General features: G+C 38.1%; 1 protein-coding gene across 1 annotated transcript; it reads right to left on the reverse strand.

Annotated features, from left to right (window-relative positions):
* Positions 1-16,784: 16,784 nt before the first annotated feature.
* On the reverse strand, positions 16,785-18,265 carry LOC149829596 (protein TRANSPARENT TESTA GLABRA 1-like). Its single transcript, XM_090016034.1, has 2 exons — positions 17,507-18,265; positions 16,785-17,412 (listed from the first exon to the last, which is right to left on the reverse strand). Exons 1-2 carry the CDS (start codon positions 18,181-18,183, stop codon positions 17,049-17,051), a joined length of 1,041 nt encoding a protein of 346 aa, XP_089872160.1. The 5' UTR covers positions 18,184-18,265; the 3' UTR covers positions 16,785-17,048.
* Positions 18,266-22,182: the final 3,917 nt, after the last annotated feature.

Raw genomic sequence — 22,182 nt, forward strand, 5'->3', positions numbered from 1 at the left:
AGAGATATTTTGCCCCGGTATGTATCTTAAATCTTTATTTTTACTTGAGTTGTCTATCTCATATATTATGCATAAGAAATCAATCATTTTTCTTATCTTTGAAAAATTATTTGTTATTTTTGTTAAAACTAAAATCTTTAAATGCTTCTCAAATTTAGTTTTGGATTTAGTTTTTTAAATATTTTATAAGGTTTATAATATTTATTTGGTCTTGTAAAATGATATTTTATATATGTGTATGCTTTTATGAGATCTTGTTTGAATCTTAGGTTTTTGAAGTTTCTTTATTTAATATGTAGGTATATGATCTAGTTTTCTTGAACACGTGTTTTTTGATACTTAGATGCTTTATTGGAGCACTTCAAGGTTATACATGTCAAAACATGTTCTTATGTCAAAATTATTGTATTTTTTGTTATATTAAACTTTGTTTTTTTAATATTATTAAATATTTTAAAATAATTTGAAATATTTATTTTAAAAAGGTTTTGTGTGTTATTCACAAGTATGATTTTATGAGATTTTGCTTGACTTGTGTTTGAATTTCTTTTTTTTCTCTATGATGTATTCTTATGTGAAACATAAAATATTATGTGTAGTATTAAATATTTTATATGGTTAATGTCTTAGTAATCATGGATATCTTGTTATCTTTATATTTTAAAGAAAATAACTCAAGCGCCCTAGATCCTTAATAGAGAAGGCCACACCAAGATGGGAAATAAGACAAGATTTCCATCGATGAGTTACCTCTGATAATAATGTCATCCACATATACTAAAATATAGATAATAAGACTACCCTGCTCAAGAATAAAAAGTGAAGCATCTGATTGAGAGATAATAAAACCATGAGAAACCAAGTAGGAGCTGAGGCGCTGGTTCCACGCCCGCAGAGCTTGCTTGAGATCATAGATAGCACAATCAAATTTACAAACATGATGAGGGAACCAGGGATGCACAAAGCTAGGCAGTTGGCTCATATAAACATTTTCATCTAAAAACTCATTAAGAAAAGCATTCTTGAAATCTAGTTGGTGAATGTGCCACTTGAAAGAGACCACAATAGATAGAACCACCCGAATGGTGGTTGACTTAATGACAGGACTGTAGGTTTTGAAGAAATCAATACATTCTTCTTGATGAAACCCTTTAGTAGCAAGACATGCCTTATAACGAGCAATAGAACCATTTGTATTCCTTTTGATGAGATAAACCCACTTAGAGCCTACTACGTTCAATTGTGATTACGGTGGAACAAGATGCCATGTGCAATTTTGTAAAAGAGTGGCATATTCATCTTTCATAGCAGAATGCCAGTGTGGATGCTTTATATCTTGGTTGTAGGTGGTGGGCTTAGGCTTAAGAAGGTGTGCACTAAAGGCAGTGTAAGCAATAGGGTACAAAGACGCGGAGAAAGACTTGGGTTTAAGTGAGCCTATCATGGAACGAGTGACCATGGGATGAATGTGATCAATAGGATGGGCAATGGGTAGAGACAGACGATACTGGCATAGGAGAATTGGCCATAGGGTCAGAAGAAGCAAAATCGGCTAAGTTGGAATCGGGTGAACATGTCGCAGGGGAAGAAGAGGGACCAGGTATAGGGTCAGGAGTGGATGAAGAAAGTGGGGGATCAAAAGAGGGTGAGGGATTGGCTATGACCACCATGGGGGAAGCACCCTAGTGAGGAAGATTAGACATAGAGACAGTAGAGGAAAGACTGAGATGAGCAAATTAAGACTTATCAAAGAGCACATGATGAGAGATAAAAATACGAGATGTAGAGGGATGAAAATAAATGTAACCCTTATGACGAGGAGGGTAACCAAGAAAGATGCAAGGTTTAGTTTTCGGGTGAAACTTGGTAGAGTTGTAGGGGGTAACAAGAGGATAGTATACACATCTAAAAACACGAAGGTGATGGTATTCAGGGGATCGGTTTAGGAGACGTTCAAAGAGTATTTGGCGATGGAGTACTTGAGTGGGTAAACAATTGTTGAAGTAGATCGCAGTGCAAAAAGCATCAGTGCAGAAGTCATAGGGTAGGGATGCACGACTTAAGAGACTGAGACCCATTTCCACAACATGTTGGTGCTTTCGCTCAACCAGTCCATTTTGTTCAGGCATGTGAGGATAGGAAAAATGATGAAAAATGCCATTGCTTTGTAGGTAGGTTTCAAACTCCCTACTTGTGAACTCGCCACCATTGTCAGATTGAAAAGATTTGATGGGATTTGAAACCTTTGAAACAACCAAATGCTTGAGATTTGGTTGTTAAGAGAAAGAGCCATGAAATTTGACTAAAATCATCCATACTTAATAGTTAGAAACAAAACCCTTCACGTGAGCCAATCGGAGCGGGGCCCCAGACATCAACATGTAAGAGTTCAAGCAGTTGTGAGCACTCTGACAGAGAATGACCAAATGAAAGTTTTCTTGTTTTTCCAAAAAGACATTGTTCAGAAACTGAAGTGCTTTTATTATTAAAAGAAATAGCATTATTGGATTTAAAAAAAGAGATAATCTTCTTATTTGTGTGCCCGAGGCACTGGTGCCACAGATCAAACAAAGCTGAAGGTCCTACATATGCTGCCATCATTGAGGTTTCACTCACCTTAATTTGGTAGAGTCTAGTGTTGGTTTTCTATCTTCGAAGAAGAATATTGCTTGTTTGCCGATCTTTGACAAAAAATTCAAAGGGAGTGAATTAAAAAACACAATCACTATCCTTCATGAATTTTTCCACAGATAAAAGATTTTTTGCAATGTCTAACATGTGAAGAACATTCTTTAAATCAAACTTAGAGCCTTGATATGATAAAATCAAATCATCAGTATGAGATATAGATAACATCTTACCATTCTCGATCATAATGGGATCATTGCCCTGATAGAGGGATTTGTTTGCAAGTTGTTGGTCATCCATAGTTAGATGATTGGTGGCACCAATGTAAGGGTACCAATGGTCATCTGTTGCTTGGTGTAATGACATGGTAGAAAAAGCTTTGGGAATATCTCAACCGTTTTTCACAATATGATCGTGTTTACCACAATACTAACAGGTGATCGGGCCCCATTGATGTTGAGGGTTATTGGAAGGTGAATTAAAGTTTTCAGAGTGGCCCCTGCCTTGACCACGATTTTGATTCCAATGACCACCTATAAGAGTCATATCCGTGACCTCTTTCTCGAGAGACCGTAAAAGCAGTTTCAGCAGATTTTTTATTTTCTAATTGCTTAGAATGAAGCATAATAACTCACCTTTCTTTATTAATCAGAAGATCATATAAGTCAACAAACGAGTGATAGGTGACTGCAGTGGTGATGGAGGTGACAAAGCTCTCATATATACTCGATGGAAAGCCTGTTGAGAGTGATTTGCACCAAGTTAGTGTCGTCAATGGGACTATTTTCAGTAGCAAGAGAATCAACTAGAAACTTGATTTTGTTTAGATATGTGTCCATGTCCATGATTTTTTTCTTAACGAAGGTAAGATCCTTCTTCAGAAGCATGATTCTCAGCAGTGATTGAGATCCATGAGACTTTTCTAGCACGACCCAGGCTTCTTGTGCTGGCTTGGTTTTCATGATTTGGCTAAGTACAGACTCCGAAACTGTAGCCTTAATCCAACTTAAGGCAAGTTGATCAGACTTGCGCCAAGTGTAGAACTCAAGATTTGCCTATTGTTTTCTGCCTTCTGAGACGATGAACTCAGGGAGGTCAGAAGAAGAGCCATATACAAATTTGAGAAGATCTTGACTCAACATTACTGACTCAAGTTGAGATCTCCAGATAAGGTGATTTTCTCTCTTCAACTTGATTGACACGAGACTTGCTACTGCATTCCACTGGATTGCGGCAATGCTGGAAGCCATTGAAGCGCTCGAATGAGCTTGAGTTTCTGATACCATGAAAAGATGACGATAAGGTAAAGAATTCACTAGATAGCAATAACTAAGAAACTTGTGTTTTTTACTCTCACGCTTTACGTGAGTGCAGGGTTATGATTTATATGCTATTATATAAAGATTACATGCAGTTACATTGTCAACACTAACACTATATCATGATAGCCAATATCTACATTTTAGAGATAACGCTATATCACGGTAGCTAATGTCAGCTAGGGGTGGCAATCGGGTTGGGTTGGCGGGTCATCATACCTCAACCCGAACCTGACCCGTTCATTAAACGGGTCGGTTGTGGCAAACACTAACCTGACCCATTTAATAAATGGGTAACCCGACATGACCCGCCAACCCGTTTAATAAATGGGTTGGGTTGGGAAAACAGGTTGGTGGGTAGCGGGTGGGTTGGCAGGTTGGGTTGGTGGGCGGGTTGGCGGGTCGGGTTGACCTGCCCGCCTAACCCGTTTATTAAACGGGTCAGCCGGGTTGGCGGGTTGGCATACCCCCAACCCGAACCCGACCCGTTTAATAAACGGGTTAAGCAGGTCGACCCATTTATTAAAAGGGTTGGCTTAAGTCCAACCCGAACCCGCCTAAGAGGCGGGTTGGCGGGTCGTAGGTTTTGCCACCCCTAATGTCAGCTGGCTTGATGAGGTGGCCTTCAATAGAGGGGACGGTTGCTACTTTTGTGGAACCGGCAACCTGGAGGAATCTCCTCAAGTTTGACAAAAAGCCTTTCAAGATACAGTAAAATTTACATAGGATGCTTAAAAAGTTTCTCCTCAAGTTTGACAATTCAGTAGACCGTGAGCTATTGCATGATACCATGTTAAATTTCCAGTTTATTGTGGTTTCACAACTGATAGTTTAACATTTACGTTAAACAGCAGAGCCGTTCTCTTGCACTACAATTTAGCTATAATCTTTCTTTGAATAGATTTGGGTCGCTTGAAGTAGCTACAATTTAGCAGCGCATGCTCTGACTTTTCACTTGGCCCAGGCGAACTTTTTGATGGTCCATAATGGACACTTTCAATCTCAAGTTCCACCTAAAAGTCACTTTGGTGGCGTAAGATTGTTGGACAATCCTTGAAGCTAGGTGTGATCAAGACCCGATCCCGACCAGATATGGATCGGACCATCATGATTCCGGTCCGATCCCCATCCCCATCCCCATCCCTATCCAAAGTCAATCCTGGAGTGGGGTTCCGGAATCGTGATCAGACCTAACCCCTAGGAACCGGAGGAATCCAGTCCAAACTGATCCCAGATTTGGAGTCGGTTTGGACCCGACCGGACTGGAAAGAACTTTTTTTTGGGTTTAGAAGGCTACAAATATTGAAAGAGTTTGCAAGAAAGTGATCGTTGCTTTTCTGTTTTATGATTTTTTTTCTTTTGAAAAAGCTTGATAGCTAGGTGGGAAAATGAAGCCCAATAGGTAGAAGTATAAGCTCAAGCTGCTCAACTATGGAAGAACCAAGAATTTTGGTTCTGAATAATACCGCATGATGGATACAAGTTGCACAAAGGATGAACCATTTCTAGATTGCAGCAATCGGGACAGTGTCATTGTGTCACAGTGGTTTTCCTACCAATACTCCACTGTGTTAGCCAACTTTATGTTTGGTGCTATCAAGAGTGCCATGCTTTGTACCAGGCCATGTATATTCTATTACATGCTCTTTACGTCAGACCTCGGTCTCTACATATCTGATTTCTACAAGATATTTAGGAAAATTTAGTGCTTACTTTGGTTTTAAGAAAAATCTAAAAACCAGTGTTAGTATTGCACCAAGACTTCATGAAGAAAAAAAGGAAAATCCCGCATACCAAGCATATTTTTCAATCAACAAGTAATTATAAACACATCTGCAACTTCTTGTTTCAGTGAGTAATGCAGCTAATGGTAAACACAACTAGTTTAACATGACAGAAGCATACCAAGACTTCTGTTTCTTGCAAACTCTGTAAGCATACCACCTTTTTCTTTTATTAATTCAACAAAAAATAAATCTATATTAGTTTCAGCCACTACCAAACTTATAATTGGGAATTCAATACAAATAGCATATTCAATGACCAAAATGTACTACCAAACTTAACTAGAAACTCAATACAGATACCATATTAAAAGAAACAGAACTTGAGAACAAATACGATAACAAGTTCAAGTAATTCATTTAAATAAAATATTCAAAAATACTCCAAAAGAGTCAATTGAAATCTCAAATAGGTCACTCCATCGTCTTCAATCTTTATTATACATGATTAACCCCCAGTGGCTCAACTTCATGATCTTAAAAATAAAATAACTAATTAAATTTAAGTAATTCATTTCATAGAACAATAAAATAAAACAATTAAAATATGTGCTTACTTGAGAAATCTCTATCTCCCCGGGTTGTTTTTATTCAACTTAAGGTACACATTAATGCTTATGTCATTGATGCTGCCAATAAACTTTGAAATTGATTAATTACATGTATTTCTTGACTAAAAGTGAATTATGAAGCAATTATGAAAATAAAAACAAGAATATGGTGAGACATCTTTGCAAGGATGGGATAAGTGACTGCAATTTTCTTTTACCAAATTGCAACATCAAATTTGGGGTCAATACATCGCTATACAATTTAGCAACCGTAAGTACAAATCATGGTAACTTCATAATCGCTATACATAGTAATTGCTATACAGAGTAATCGCTATCACAAGAATCATGATACATAATAAACCCTGAGCTAATGATTGCTATACGATTTAACAAACGTAAGTACAAATCATGAAAGAAATATATAATTACAAACCTAAGTTTATGTATTCTTGTCAATTTTTTAATAGCACTTCTGTGTTACACTTCTTAAGGAAAAAAATATATAATTACAACAAAGAATGATAGAATTACAACATAGAATTATCAGGATTCACAAATCACATATGTTTATTCACTGGGACTTGACGACTCAGACGAACATACAAATCATCTCTTTTTTTGCCTTGGTAGAGTCTCTTTATTCGGTGGCCTCTTCATTCCCTTGATCTTATTAAACCCACTGGCAATCATCTCAGCCAGTGATCCAATTTGTCTCTCCAAATTCTGCACATTCTTTCGTAACTCCTTATTCTCTCTCTCCAACCTTTTGTCAGATGATAAATTCTCCTTTAAGAATTGTGTTTGCTCCTTATCGTGTACTGCAATAGAGGGAATCATAGAAAGTGCCAAAGGGATACAATAGACGTTAAGTCTATGCTTAAAAACAACATGATCGGGGACAAGAGTGTCCTTACTTTCAGGGTGCTTCTCCTCAATCTGTCGATTTAGATGCATGGGTTGCCAATATTGTTTGAAATAGTTGAGGTCATATTGTCGTTCTTTATAATCATATGGTATGGCACGAACACCTCTTTTGTTTCAGCTATCCAATGGTTTCCTGAAGCATTCGTGTCAATTCACATTTCTGACCCCACCACTATTCATCTTCCTTCTCAATAGCATAGGCACCTTTGGTACCGACTATCCCAAGCCAGCTTGTAAGAGTACTCGACTACCATGCTGCAACTCAGCTTTATATTTGCTAAAGAGCCAAATATCGCAGACAGACAGTCTTGTAGCTACAACAACAAATTTTTTGTCATCGTCCTCCCCATCTTCATACGGTCTCCAGAAAACCTGTACAATCGAGATTGTGATTTAGATATAGACATAATTATTCATGCAAAATGTTGAATGCGATAACAATTTGTACTAAGGAAGACAACATCCTAAAGCGCTGATTACTTAAGAATGCTAAACATTATAACAATTTATGCTAATGAAAGTTAGATGCTAAGGAGATAACGATTTGTACTATAGAAGAAAAAATCCTAAAGCGATGATTACTTAAGAATGCTAAACATTATAACGATTTACGCTAATGAAAGTTAGATGCTAAGGAGATAACGATTTGTACTAAGAAAGACCAAATCCTAAAGTGATGATTACTTAAGAATGCTAAACATTATAACGATTTACACTAATGAAAGTTAGATGCTAAGGAGATAACGATTTGTACTAAGGAAGACAAAATCCTAAAGCGATGATTAATTAAGAATGCTAAACATTATAACGATTTACGCTAATGAAAGTTAGATACTAAGGAGATAACGATTTATACTAAGGAAGATAAAATTCTAAAGCAATGATTACTTAAGAATGCTAAATATTACAATGATTTTAAACCATTTACCTCATTTAATTGCAGTCCATCTAAAATGAACTGAGCATTTTTCTCCTTGACATTTATTGAAGCCCACTGGCCGATCTTGGAAAAACCACAAACCGCAGGGCCACACTAAGGACACAAGGCGATAATATATTTCCGCGTTCAAGCCTACAAAAATAATATATTAGTAAGACTACAACCTTCAACGAGCTTAGTCTACAAGTACTAAATATGTAATAAACAAATACCTGAACAAATGACTAAAACCCCCCAACGGTTTTTGTACCTTACTCGCATGGTAAAGTTGACTGTACAAGCGTGCGAGCATAGCAGCACCCCATGCCCAGTTTCGACTTCATCTAAGTTTTCTAGGAACTGTAGCCACAAGTAATTTATTCTCGAACCAGAACAATCAGAAAATAAAGTAAGTCTAAAAAAATAAAGAAGGAAGCCGCACAACTCTTGCTCAGTTGTTTCATATGCACATGCAGTGGACCAACCTTTCCATTTATTATGAAAAAAATAAACTTTCATCGATGAAGAAATGCTTCCACCAAAAATACACTCACGCTATTCATCCATCGACGTTCCTAGAAAGGCCGTGCAATTGTCCCTTGGGTTATAGTTTGAATCCCGTGTTAGGACAACACTTCCATGACATTTAAGACCCGTAATCTGTGCCACATCTTCTAAGGTCATTGTCATCTCAAAAACCTCAAACTCGAACGTGTTCGTCTTATAGTTCCACTTATTGACCAAGTGGGTCATGGTGTTTCAACAATTTTCAAAATAATGTTGGTCCAGAAGGTCGCCGAAGTGCATATTTCATAATCGATCCTTCTGATATTCACTCAGCTTTCTGTACCACGACAAAACTACAGAACACTGACACCACCCTTTCAGTTTTTCACCTACTGCTCTACTTCTCTTTTGACCTGCCTGTAACATAAAATATCGAATCACAATTAATCGCAATACATAGTAATTGCTATCGCAGTAATCGCTATATATAGTAATCACTATAACAATAATTGCTATAAAGAGTAATCGTTATTCATAGTAATCGTTATACATAATAATACCTACAGCAATACATCGCGATACCAGTAGTGATTAACGTACCTTGGTCACACTTTTCTCCTCTACATCTCCTTCCTTCCTCTGCTTTTATACTTCTTCCTTCCTTTGCTCTTTCGCGTCTATCCTCTGCTTTTTCTTTCCCTTTCCTTCTCTTCCTCCTCCTGCTTCTTCATTTCTCTTTCCTTATCTTTCTCATCCTCCTTCTCCTTCCTTTGTCTTTCCTTCTCTTTCTTGTCCTCCTTCTTCTTCCATTCTCTTCCTTGTCCTTCTTCTCCTTCCTTTGTCTTTCCTTCTCTTCCTCGTCCTCCTTCCTTTGCCTTTTCTTCTCTTCCTTGTCCTCCTTCTCCTTCTTTTGTCTTTCCTTCTCTTTCTCGTCCTCCTTCTCCTTCCTTTGTTTTTCCTTCTCTTCCTCATCCTGAATCTTCTTCCTTCTTCTTCAATTGTCTTTGCTTCTCTTCCTCCTCCTTCTTTTTCAACTGTCTTTGCTTATCTTTCTCCTCCTTTCTTTTCTTCAATTGCCTTCGCTTCTCTTCTTCCTTCTCCTTATTCTTCCTTTGCTTTTCCTTCTCCTCCTCCTCCTTCTTTTGCCTTCACTTCTCTTCCTCCTCCTTATTTTTCCTTTGCTTTTCCCTTTCCTCCTCCTCCTTCTTTTGCCTTCTCTTCTCTTGCCCCTTCTCTTTATTTTTCCTTTGTCTTTCCCTCTCCTCCTCCTCCTCCTCATTTTTCCTTTGCTTCTCTTCCTCCTTCTCCTTATTCTTCATTTGCTTTTCTCTATCGTCCACCTCCTGGTTTTGCCTCGATTTCCTTTGCTTTTTTTCATTATCCTCTTCCTTCCTTTCCTTTTGCTTTTTTTCGTCACCATTCTTCTTTTTCATTTGTACTTCTTCTTCATCATTCTTCGTTGGATTATCATCTTCAATATCTAACGGATTAGGCTCCTCTCTATACTTTACCAACAATTGCTCCATTTCTTTATCATTCTCAATCGTCATTATTTTGTAGTACGCTTCTAATTGCTCATACAAAGCATATTGTTCGACGATTTTGTCAAGAAATTTTCCCTCTAACGACGAAGTGTTTCTTCTCTTATGAATGTAAGTCATTGGTAACCTGCACAACACAAAAACTCACCGAGACAATAAAGGGAGCTCCGGCGAAAGAAAATGAAGCATTTGATTTTTTGTGGAACGTTTATGGGGTAATATTGCAAGGATCTCCTTTTATAGCAGCGGAGTTTAATGCTTATGAGACCCGCCAAAGATTTTATAATAAAATAACATATACCTTTAAGCAGTTCACGTTTTAAGTGGTTTACACAATGACGTCTTTGTCGGCCACAAATCGATATAGAAATTCCTGCTGATAGCTTATAAATCGATATACAAAATCAAGATAGAAATCAATATTAAGAATCAAAACAATATTTTAAATCGATATCAAGAATCGACATAGAAATCGATATTAAGATTCAGAACAATATCTTAAATCGATTTGGAAATTCGTATTGATATGTTAAAAATCGATATTTAGAATCAAAACAATATCTTAAATCGATATTAACAAAACAATATTTTAAATCGATATGACAATTCTTATTGATATCTTAAAAATCGTTGTAATGTTTAGTCGATTTGCCTTTGTTAGAAAAATATTGTCATAGTATCACACAAATCGATGATCAAATATCATACAAATAGATATAGAAATTCCTATTGACAGCTTATAAACCGATATATAGAATCAACATATAAATCGATGGTTTAGGTTTAGGGTTTAGGGTTTAGGTTTTGCGTTTTAGGTTTTAGGGTTAGGGTTTAGGGTTTAGGGTTTAGTAATATATTAAGGGTTTAAGGTTTAGCGTTATGGTTTAGTAAGATATTAAGGCTTTAGGGTTTAGGGTTTAAGTTTAGGTTTAGGTTTAGGGTTAGGGTTAGGGTTAGGGTTAGGGTTTAGGGTTTAGGTTTAGGGTTTATGATTTAGGGTTTAGGGTTTAGGGTTAGGGTATAAGGTTTAGGCATTAGGGTTTAGGGTTAAAGGCTTAAAGGGTTTAAGGTTTAGTGTTTAGGGTTTAGGGTTTAGGTTTAGGGTTTAGGGTTTAGGGTTTAGGGTTTAGGGTTTAGGGTTTAGGGTTTAGGGTTTAGGGTTAGGGTTTAATAATATATTAAGGGTTTAGGGTTTAGTAATATTTTATGGGTTTAGAATTAGGGTTTAGTAAGATATTAAGGGTTTAGGGTTAGGTATAGTAATATATTATGGGATATATGTATCGATTTGTAAAATATTAAGTGCTTTCTAGTGTCGATTTGTTAGATATTGTAGTATGTAATTGAAAATTGTGCGTGAGAAATTAACATTGTAGCGACATGAGGTGGCCATTTGTGTGTTCCAATCGTTGCTCATTTAGCGATTTCTATGGAAATCGCTTCAAAGCTTTATACTTGTAATTAAATAGCTGTTACGTGAATCGCTGTCGTCAACAAGTATAAATCGGTATTTCATCAAACATATAAATCGTTCTTGCTTTAAATGTATAAATTGTTGCTTCAAACGTACAAATCGATATAGAAATCACACCCTTCATAAGTACATATTGTTGTAACATTTGGGCTTCAACAGTAAACGTCGTTCTACATCCCGCTCGTTGTAAAAAATTGAGATGCCTTGTGAGACCTGGATTCTGATTGACGATTTATGCGATTTACGTAATGACGTATATGTCAGCCACAACAATTTGCCTTTGTATAGAAAATATTGGAATAGTATAACGCAAATCACAGTTGTAGTAACATACTATCGATTTACGAGATATTGTTTTGTTTGTTAATATCGATTTGTAAGCTATTATGCTAAATTTTTGTATCGATTTGTAATATATTATGTGATATGTATATCGATTTGTAATATATTATGTGTTTTCTAGTGTCGATTTATAAGATATTTGTATTATGATATTGAAATGTGTGTGTGTAGCATTTACATTGTTGCGTGATTATGGTGGCGATTTGTGTATTCAAATCGATGTTCATTTAGCGATTAAAATTGAAATCACTTCACAGCATCGTAACTATCATCAAATCGTTGTCACGTGAATCACTATCGTCAACACATATACAATAAGTCATTTCTTTTATTAGCAAAGTAAATAACAACTCGATGCATAGTATAGTGCGATGCAACTGACGATCATGATAGATAACATGAAGAATGATGTGCATATAGATTTAATTTTGCATGGTCGGCAGGAAGAAATCCTTTTGCCTCATAAGTGCACGTAGTTTTCATTCTCTTCCTTCTTTTGCTTTTCTTTCTCTTCGTCATCCTTCTTCTTCTTCATCTTTAATATCTAATGGATCAGGCTCCGCATAATAAATATTCAACAATTTGTTCCTATCTTTTTCATTCTCAATGTTCATTATATTTTGGTACTTTACATAACCCTCATATATATCGGATTGGCGGATGATTTATCCAAGAGTCATCCCCTCCAACAGCGAAGGCTTTCTTGTCTTACGAATTGTAGTCATTGCTAACCTGCACAACATATAAATTTAACTACAAATCGTTGAAGAAATTGAACCCTTCATAAGTACATATAGTTGTAAATCATAAATCGCTACTGCATTAAATGTATAAATCGTGGCCGCTTTAAATGTATAAATCATGAATCATAAATCGACCAAATCACTGTTGCTTGAAACATATAAATCGTTGTTGCATCGAACAAATCGCTATTGCATTAAATGTATAAATTATTGTTAAATTCAAACTTACAAATCGTTGTAGAAATTTAACCCTAATAAGTACATATCATTGTAATGTTTGGCCTTCATAAGAACAAATCGTGCTAACTATTTTTTGACACGTGGATAGGTACAAATCGATTTATTTCAGTATGAAAATATGTGTTATTTAGCATGAATAGTATAATCAGTTGTAAGATTTAGCATTCAGATTTATATAACAAAAATTGATTTGTTTACATATCGAAACCTTACACAAAACTCACCCAAAGGACACAAGTTTTGCTAATCCGACAGTGGAGGAGAAACACCTACAAGGTAGATGCAGCTGATGGTGGCAACAATGCTCCGATTACGTTTCGAGAACAGTAGACGACGAAAAGAGGTGCTCCAGCGGCAGCAGACAACATCAAATGTTGCATCGTCAAAGAGAGCTCATGTTACAACAGATGGTGCATCATCAAAGGGTGAGCCAGAACATTTAGGGCGACATATTGCGAGAAGCTCCTGTTAAAGCAGAATCCTTTACTCCTTAGGGCGAAAACGATGATGATTTTAACCCTTTCTCTCTTTTGACAAGTCATTTTTGTTCTTTACTCGAAATGTCGTTTCATGACGCTAATGACAGAAAAGGGTAATTAAGTCTTTGCAAACAAATCGGACTCCGATCTTAAGTGATGCCGACACACACGGGGAAATGCGCCCCACGTGCTTACATACGTGGCACTCGTTCAAACCCGAGAACATGCACCTATGTGTTCCGGGGGGGAACATGTAACCTGCTTCGCTAAAAGACCCAATACGAAACAGGCTTCCTACTATGTTTCCTCAAGAAACATGTTCCAATACAGACTTTTGGTAATGAATGTGATGACAGGACGTCAACCACGGTGTCAACCAAAAAGTCTTGGATTGAAATCCCACCAGAGGGCTAACCTCTACTTTGTCTTCAAAAGGAGGAATGAAAAAAAAAAATAGAGGCAGACAGTGAGAGGGAAGAAGAGATAAGTATCAGGCAACAATACCATCATAAAAAAGTTGTTCTCCCCTGTGGTTGCTACCAATTCAATTAAAGCTCTCTCCGTGGGACTAGGATGGAAGGGCAGTGGCTTGACCCGAGGAGATGAAGGTGACTCTTGTTCCAATGAATAAACCTCTTCTTTGTGACTGCTCTGCGGGCTTTACTTCTTCAGTTGGCTTGCCTTCCATGGTCTAAAAAGCTTACTCCTTCCTAACCAAACGGAAACCATCCTTTCTATTAATGGAACAAGAACTTAATGAGAAGTCCTTTTTGAGAACTTAAGTGGTTCCAATGTCCGTGATGGAGAAGAGGGATCCTCAACAAGAAAGGAAGTATCAAGCTGTAATACAATCATAAAAAATGTAAACATGAAACTCAAACTCCTTCCTATTTTGTGAAACAAAGAATTTCATGAAAGGTCCTTTCGGAGAATAAAGTATGAAGTATCCATTGTTTTTTGGTTTCACGAGGAATTTTCTGTGAAGAATAAGCTTCTTCAAAATATCATGTAGTAAAGTATCCATTGTTAGTCATAGATAGGAGACTCCTGGTGTCATCTCCACCAAGCAAGTTTTCCATTACAGAACTGAGAAAGCTGGAAAGTTGCACAGCATATGCTGACACAGTTGGATGCAGCAATCTCCATGATCCATGGAGCAAGAAAAAGTTCGAGTCACTAATATATCAGAATTTTTTTCTCCAGTGATAATGGCAGTTATCTGACAAAGAATCAGGCGTAGCAACTTCAATCCAGTCAAAATAATGCACTCTTTCAACTGCAATGTCAAAAAAGTGTGTCAAATTGAGATTAACGTTTGTATCTGCAGAGATTGGTGACAGCCCAAGCTGAAAAAAACATTTCCTGCTGTTATAGAGCACCAAGGATTGAACTGGTTATAATATTATTCAAGTAGAAAATCTTTTGTGTAATCAAAACTTTTCATAGGACGAGAGATACTAAGGCCACAAAAAACTTCTAGAAACAGAAGGATCTCCATTCCTTTGGCTGGACTGTGTAGTCATGCTATCCTCACCAAGGAGGATGAAGAAATATGGGCAAGTTCTTGTGATTTTATCATGACAAGTTTACATGCATTTAACTTCCCAGTAAGAGCTTGAGAAATTCAAAATCTCAACTATTATTAATCTTTTGCCATTTTTTTTTATTAGATTCATTTTTATATTTTCATAATTTGTGCTTATTTTTGCACATGTATAATATAAATGTAGCAACAATTTCCAAAAAAAGAGAACCCTCCTGAAAAAGAGATCTCCATTATGCTTATGACAGTGGAAAAATGACTTATAGAAACAAAACTCTCTCTCTCTCTCTCTCTCTCTCTCTCTCTCTCTCAATCACGTGAACCTGATCACATAATTGGTGTGTTTAGCCAATCAGCCTAGGATTATCAAGATCCATGTGACATTCATGTGATTTGAATCTGAATGAGAAACATATAGGGCCAAGATTTAACCATATATATTCTAGTAACATAAAGTCCATATCATGCTAATAGCTTGCAGTCAGGACTGAGATACAAATAAAAATAACCTAAATGAAGTCCCCTTTAGATGTGTTTGGCTTTAGGTCAAGGCCATAGACCAAGGATAGTCTAGGCATCTGGACTCAGAAATCCCATCATTATCAGTATTCTATGCAAAGAATAGGCAAATATGAACCTCCCATGATCTGAATCTCATTGTAGGTGGTAGGAGGGGATCAACTCTTCCTGCAGATGGTTAGTATTAGTTATTTGACAACAATTGCTGTGCTTCATACAAGTAAATCCATTCAAATTTTCCAGATGTTACATTAAGCTCCAAAAACACAAAAGAAATAAATAAAAAAGAACAAGACTTTCTTCTCATGGAAACAGTTCAGAATAGAATCAGGAAGCTCCTGGGACATTAGAGAACACAGTAATGATGTTACTCTCGTCATCTAGATTTCATCAAAGGATGCTTGATGGAGACATCTAACTACACCATTGACTGTTGAAGCTATCGTTGACAAGGGTGAGCCATTGATGTTTCCCTTCAAGTAAAACCCACCACATTGGGAAACTTCTGGGGCATTAGAAAAGAAAAAGCAGTTTTGCTCTTGTTGATCTAAATCCTACCAAAGGACGGTCGATGGAGACATCTATCGCAGTATTGATGGTTAAAGCTATCATTGACAAGGAGGAGCCATTAATGTGCTTCCATTCAAGTAAAATCCACCAGATTTCTGTCTAGATGCCATATTCAAGTAGACAAAATTTAAAAAACAAGGCCACATGCTTCTCAGCAAAAATGTTTGGACTTTATGCGTTAAATTCATGGGAGAAACAGAAGCATCCTGTAGGGCACAACTCATTAGAAGTACCGATATCACTTATCCTATGACAGAAGAAGGTAATCATGTTTCTGTCATGATTTAATTTTGATCATGCAGAACAGAAGGATATTGATGGTAGAGAATATCATTCACAAGGATGACAAATTGGTTCATTCCCATTCAACTACATTCCATCTGGCTTTTGTCTAGATGTCAAATTATCTCCAAAAGACTTAAAGATAAAAGACCATTTTCAGCCATTTTCAGCATTATGCACAACTTTGCATGTTCTTCAGCATTTTGTTGCTTACTTCATTGGCACTCTTAGATACCCCCATTCAATAGATTCAACAAGCCATAATAGATATCAACAGATAAAGTTGGTCTTAGGCAAAACGACCATGAGGAGAAGGATCAATCCCACAGTAACAGTTTGTTTCTTCACAGTGCTTGAGGATAAGCAAAAAAAAAAAAAAGAGAGAGAGAATAACTTGAAGTGAAAAAAGCCATCAAATCCACAACTACAACATATTCTTCTTTAATTGATAAAAATTTGCAAGAATTTGCATCTACACCCAATCTCTTACACGAGAGCAAACAATTACAAGAGAAACAAATTTCCCTAGTATAAATTCCTAAATCCTCGAAAAGCATTGTATATGCAGGAACAATCAATTGCTGAGAAATCAATCTCCCCGCAGAAATTCTCAACGAAATCATCTTAGAGAAGGCATAGCACACAATCCATACCTCAAAGCAAAGAGAAAAGAGACCACTCTAGACTCTCAGCACCTGCATCCTGTTAGCAAAGGCAATGGCGATCCAGTCTGGATGCAGCGTGGACCATTGCACCTGATTAATCTCATTACTTGCAGCATATGCAAGTATAGGGTCGATGCCTGCAGGGTCCTCCACGCAGCCAAAATCTACCGTTCCACTTGGTCCCACAACCGTCGGCATCTCCCAAATAAGTGCCTGTCCATCATCCCCCACAGAGCACAGATGCCGGGCACTGTGTGGTGCCCACGCCACTGCATTCACGCTCGCCTGATGCCGCTCGAGCTCGGCCACCGGCATCGCCGGAGACCGTATGTCCAGAACGACAACCCTACCACAGTCCATCATAACAGTAGCAATGTACCTGAAAAAACCACGGTAACCAACCATCAGAACGGTAACAGAAAACGACCGAGTTTATAATTGACGAGAGGAAGAAGAAGAGAGAAAGGGCGCGCCTTGGGTCCCTCTTGTTCCAGGAGAGGCGGAGGAGCGGGGTGTCCGGGAAGGGGCTCTCGTAGATGATGGTGGAGTGCTCCTTATCCCTGAGGTCGAAGATCCTCACGGAGCCGTCGGCGGAGACGGAGCCGAAGACGCGGGCCTCGCCCCACGCGATGTCGTAGACCTCCTTGTCGTGCGCGATCAGCTGCGTCTCCACGGCCTCCCGCTCGACGTCCCACACCGTGCAGGTCGTATCGATGCTGCAGCTGCCGATCCGCCTTGGATCGGCGTCGTTCCAATCGAACGACGTCAGCGGCGCCGAGAACTCCGAGCTCTTGCTGTTGTTCAGCATGGCCTTGAGCTCCACCCCGCCCTCGCCGCCGACGTCCCAGATGCGGAGGAAGTCGCCGGACGTCGCCAGGAGGTCGGGGCCGGCCGGGCTGGGGTCCGGCAGGAACATGAGTTTCGTAGGGGGGTAGGTGTGCTCGAATTGGAGGGAAGGGTCCCGGAGGAAGCCGATGGAAGGGTTGTCCTCGTTGAGGGTGAGGATCTGGATGCGGTTGGATGGCTCCTCGACGAAGCTCCCCACGGCGAGGCGGAACCGTTTATCGGAGCGGGCGGACCACGCCATGCCGTAGATCTGCCAGGGGGCCTCGTATGTGTAGATGCTTTGGTTGTTCTTCTGCGTCTCCATCGTTGTACCTTCTTTCCCCCTTTCTTCCTCTCTCGCACTCTACCTACCTCTGCGTGTCTCTGTATCGAAGAAGGGGTGAGGGATTAGGGTTTTATAGGGGAGGGGGACGGAAGGGCTTAAATGGTGTCCCTCATGATGGCCGGCGGGTTTGACGAAGGAGAGGAGCTCGTTCTAGAGAGAGAGAGAGAGAAGCATCTCGGAAGACGACGATGGGGCAGAAATTTCTAGGCACCAAGAGGGTCGGGTCTAGGGTTACCAGATCTGGATCTCATGGCCAGACAAGTAGTAAAGGAAATAAATGGATCGGGTTTAGGTGGATATTCTATCCGAGTATGAAACATTATATCCGGACATGGATCCTTAGACTAAGAACCCAATGCGCGTTACGATCATATTATTTTCAGACTTTGATCATATTAAGATCTGCTTAATCGCATTATTTTCATATTTTGATCAATGTTCTAATTAATATGATTTGTTTATAATATATTTTGTCTCCGATCTATATTCAATACAGTCGGTGATTGTAGGCACAATCTAACTTGATAGATGTGTTCAGTATGCTGGATTTAATAGCAAATGGCCTTTGTGTCATGTTTTTTCAATGAAAAAATATGTTTCTTGTGTAAAAAAATAGGTGCATTTACAATTATTGATTTTTGCATCAACGGAAAACCTGTACTCAGGTCGAATTTGGGCGATTCAAGAGCTTGTTCCCACTAAAAACATGTATATCAACGTCATGGGGTTGCTTGGAAAAAAGAAAGACAGGGGGAGCCGTCACCAAAATATTTTTGGATTGGGTATCGGATCAGAGTGGGTCCAAAATTTAAGACATCCACAACATTTATTTGGGTATGGAAAAAAAAAATTGACCTTACCCGAGTTCTTTCCGGTGACCAGAGTCTTCTTAGGTCCATCATCGAAAAAGTTGTAGCCTTGACCAGGAAGTTCGCCGTGAAGAGGGGTGAGCTTAAAGGAAACACTCATCATATCACCGGAAACCGGTGATAGAGGAGTCGTTCCTTAAAGTAACTGAAGATCAACCTTGGAATAGGGTTCAGATGGCCATAACAGCAAGAGGGGATGCAGACACCACCGATTTTCAGTATGTAAAACCCACAACCTAAGAAAAGAGGAATCGAAAAGAGGGACAAGTGTCAAGCCACTGTCGGCGAGGACACTGTCACCTCCAACGGGTCGAGAGTGATCAAAACCTCATAGATCTCTACAACCTTGGTGAAACCCCCATAGCCGAAAGAAAAGGAGAGAAGGCTAAGAAAATCGGCTCCCAAAGAAGAGAAAGGATTGAAGAAAACTTGCTTCTCTTGCTTGTTTCACATAGCATATACATATAGGTATTTATACATGAGGAAAACAGGAAAAACTAAAATACCGTGCAATACCGGTTTATCTAAAACACTACAAGGTTATCTAAAATACTTTTTTAATATATTTATAAGGAAATACGTTTTCATGAAAAATCACATCTCTACTGGTAAAACTTTGATTATTTTCTAAATCGTACACTTTATATGCCTTTTGCACTTCTGAATACCCAAGAAATACATAACGTTGGGCTCTCAAGTCAAATTTAATTTTATTTTGGCCTATGTCGGTTGCATAACATAATGAACCAAACACACAAAGTTTTTTGTAATTTGGTTGTTTATGAAACAGTTTTTCAAAAAGAGATTTTCCCTTGAGTTTAGGCATTGGTGTTCGATTGATTAGATAAGCTACAGCTAGAACACACTCACCCCAAAATCGTATAGGTAAGTTTGATTGAAAACAGAGAGCCCGAGCTATTTCAAGAAGGTGTCGATGGTTACGTTCAACTACCCCATTTTGTTGGGAAGTATAAATGCAGCTATGTTGATGTACGGCACCATTGTTTTTAAAAAAATCTTGAATCTCATGTGAAAAAAATTCAGACCCATTATCGAAACGAAGGATCTTGATTTGTTTACGAAATTGGGTCTTGATAAGATTAAAAAAAACTTTTATAATAGCAAAGGTTTCATACTTATGTCTCATAAGAAAAACCCAGGTTGTTCTTGTAAAATTGTCCACTATACTTAAAAAATAGTGTGCAGCAGAAAAAGTGGATTTTGAATAGGGTCCCCATATATCACAATGGATCATATCAAAAGCATTTTCTATATTAATCTCACTCAAAGGAAACTTCAATCTAGTTTGTTTGGCTTTATGACAGGTATCACAATAATGAGATTCATCAAATTCAAAAGCTAAATTCAAATGTGATTTTACTAATTTCATTCTTGAGGATGAAGGATGTCTGAATCGTCTATGTCATAGTTCATGATCGGTTCTGATGTTAAGACAAACTTGGATATTATTGTTTGGTTGTAGGAAGTACAACTCATTTATTTCTTCACTTTGTCTAATCATCATCTTCGATTTCATGTCCTGAATAACACAAGAATTAAGATAGAAGGTTATTGAACAATTCAGAGATTTAGTCAATTGACTTACTGATAGTAGATTCATTTTGAATGAAGGAATACAGAGAGATCCTTGTTAAACTAGAGAAGAGAAATTAACCCTTGATGTAAAACATGATTATGTTTACCGTTAGGTAGTGAAACATGTATATTGTAGGAAACCAGATTATGAAAATCCAGGGATTTGGTTCTCATATGTTGACTAGCACCAGAGTCAATTACCCAAACATGATTAGAGGGAACCGTGATAGGAGAAGTCATACCTGTAAAGTTGATCGACATGGGCTAATTTTTTACAAGTGATAGGATTTTATGATACTCATCCATAGTAAATGCAGGAACAATATTACTTAACCTGTCACCCTTACCAGTAACATTATGCATATCCGCTGAAGTAACCTGGAGATCATTGCAAAAAGATGCAACAACGGTATTGGGTTTAAAATTTGGGTCATATAGCCGATGGTCTAGAGGATAGCCCATCAGCTTGAAACACTTTTCTTTGAGGTGACCGACACCATTGCAATAACTACACATAGGTCAGTTTTGTCGGCTACCTTTGACTTTCTGAAATCGGGCTGCCAGTTCTCATTTAACCCCATTTAATGGTTCTCGGCTGAAGTTATTTCTATAGGGTACGGCTAAGACTGTACATGTTTGGCCATTGATCGACATCGTGAATTTGGCTTCACGTTGAAGCAGCAGTGCATATACCTTAGTCACATTGGGCAAGGGTTTGAGTAAGAGGATCTACCCTCTTATTGCATTATAGAAATCATTTAGTCCCATCAAGAATTGAATAACCCTTTCCCTTTGTAACTGATCAAAAAATATTTTCATTGAGCCGCATTTGCACATTGGCACTTGAGAGTACGAACTCAGTTCGTCCCATAGAGATTTTATTTTGGTGAAATAAGTAGCGATTGATATGGTTTCTTATTGCAGGCGATAAATAGAGCTTTGGATCTGATAGATCTGTGGTGCCAGACTTTGAGTGTATCTTTCCTGTAGATCTTTTCACACCTCGTGAGCCGTGGTGGAGTAGATTACACTATTGACAATCTCTTTACTTACTGAATTCAAAATCCAAGATAATATCATGTTATTACAGCGGACCCAAGACGGGTGATTGATTGTTCCTTCTTCAGGTTCGATGATAGAGTCATCAATAAAACCAAGTTTATTTTTTGCATTAAGAGTCATCATCATGGCTCTACTCCAAGTGCCATAGTTATCCCCGATCAACTGTTGGGAGACCAGAACATTGTTGGGGTTATTAGAGTGATGAATGAAAAAAGAACTAGAAGCATCCTGACCTGATTCTGTCTTGGGAAACATATCTTTTGAACTTCCTTCTTCTTGCGCCATTGACATCATGAAAAAACTCAATTTTGATAATGTCGCTCCTCACGACAATGAGGCTTAAGCAACAAGGATAGTGAGCAATGCAAGAAGCACCAATGCTAGAACTGGATCAGCCTGAATACTCTCTGGCTGATGAAAAAGATCGAGCTCAACGGCTTGAAGAATTGAG

Source organism: Nuphar pumila, chromosome 8, assembly GCF_984573655.1.
Source record: "Nuphar pumila chromosome 8, dmNupPumi1.hap1.1, whole genome shotgun sequence".
NCBI classification, from domain to species: domain Eukaryota; kingdom Viridiplantae; phylum Streptophyta; class Magnoliopsida; order Nymphaeales; family Nymphaeaceae; genus Nuphar; species Nuphar pumila.

Bases quoted from the DNA above. Each gene is read 5' to 3' on its own strand.
- LOC149829596 (XM_090016034.1), bottom strand. From the start codon at position 18,183: ATGGAGACGCAGAAGAACAACCAAAGCATCTACACATACGAGGCCCCC. The intron at 17,413-17,506 runs GCGCGCCCTTTC...TGGTTTTTTCAG, and splicing joins TGGAACAAGAGGGACCCAAG to GTACATTGCTACTGTTATGA.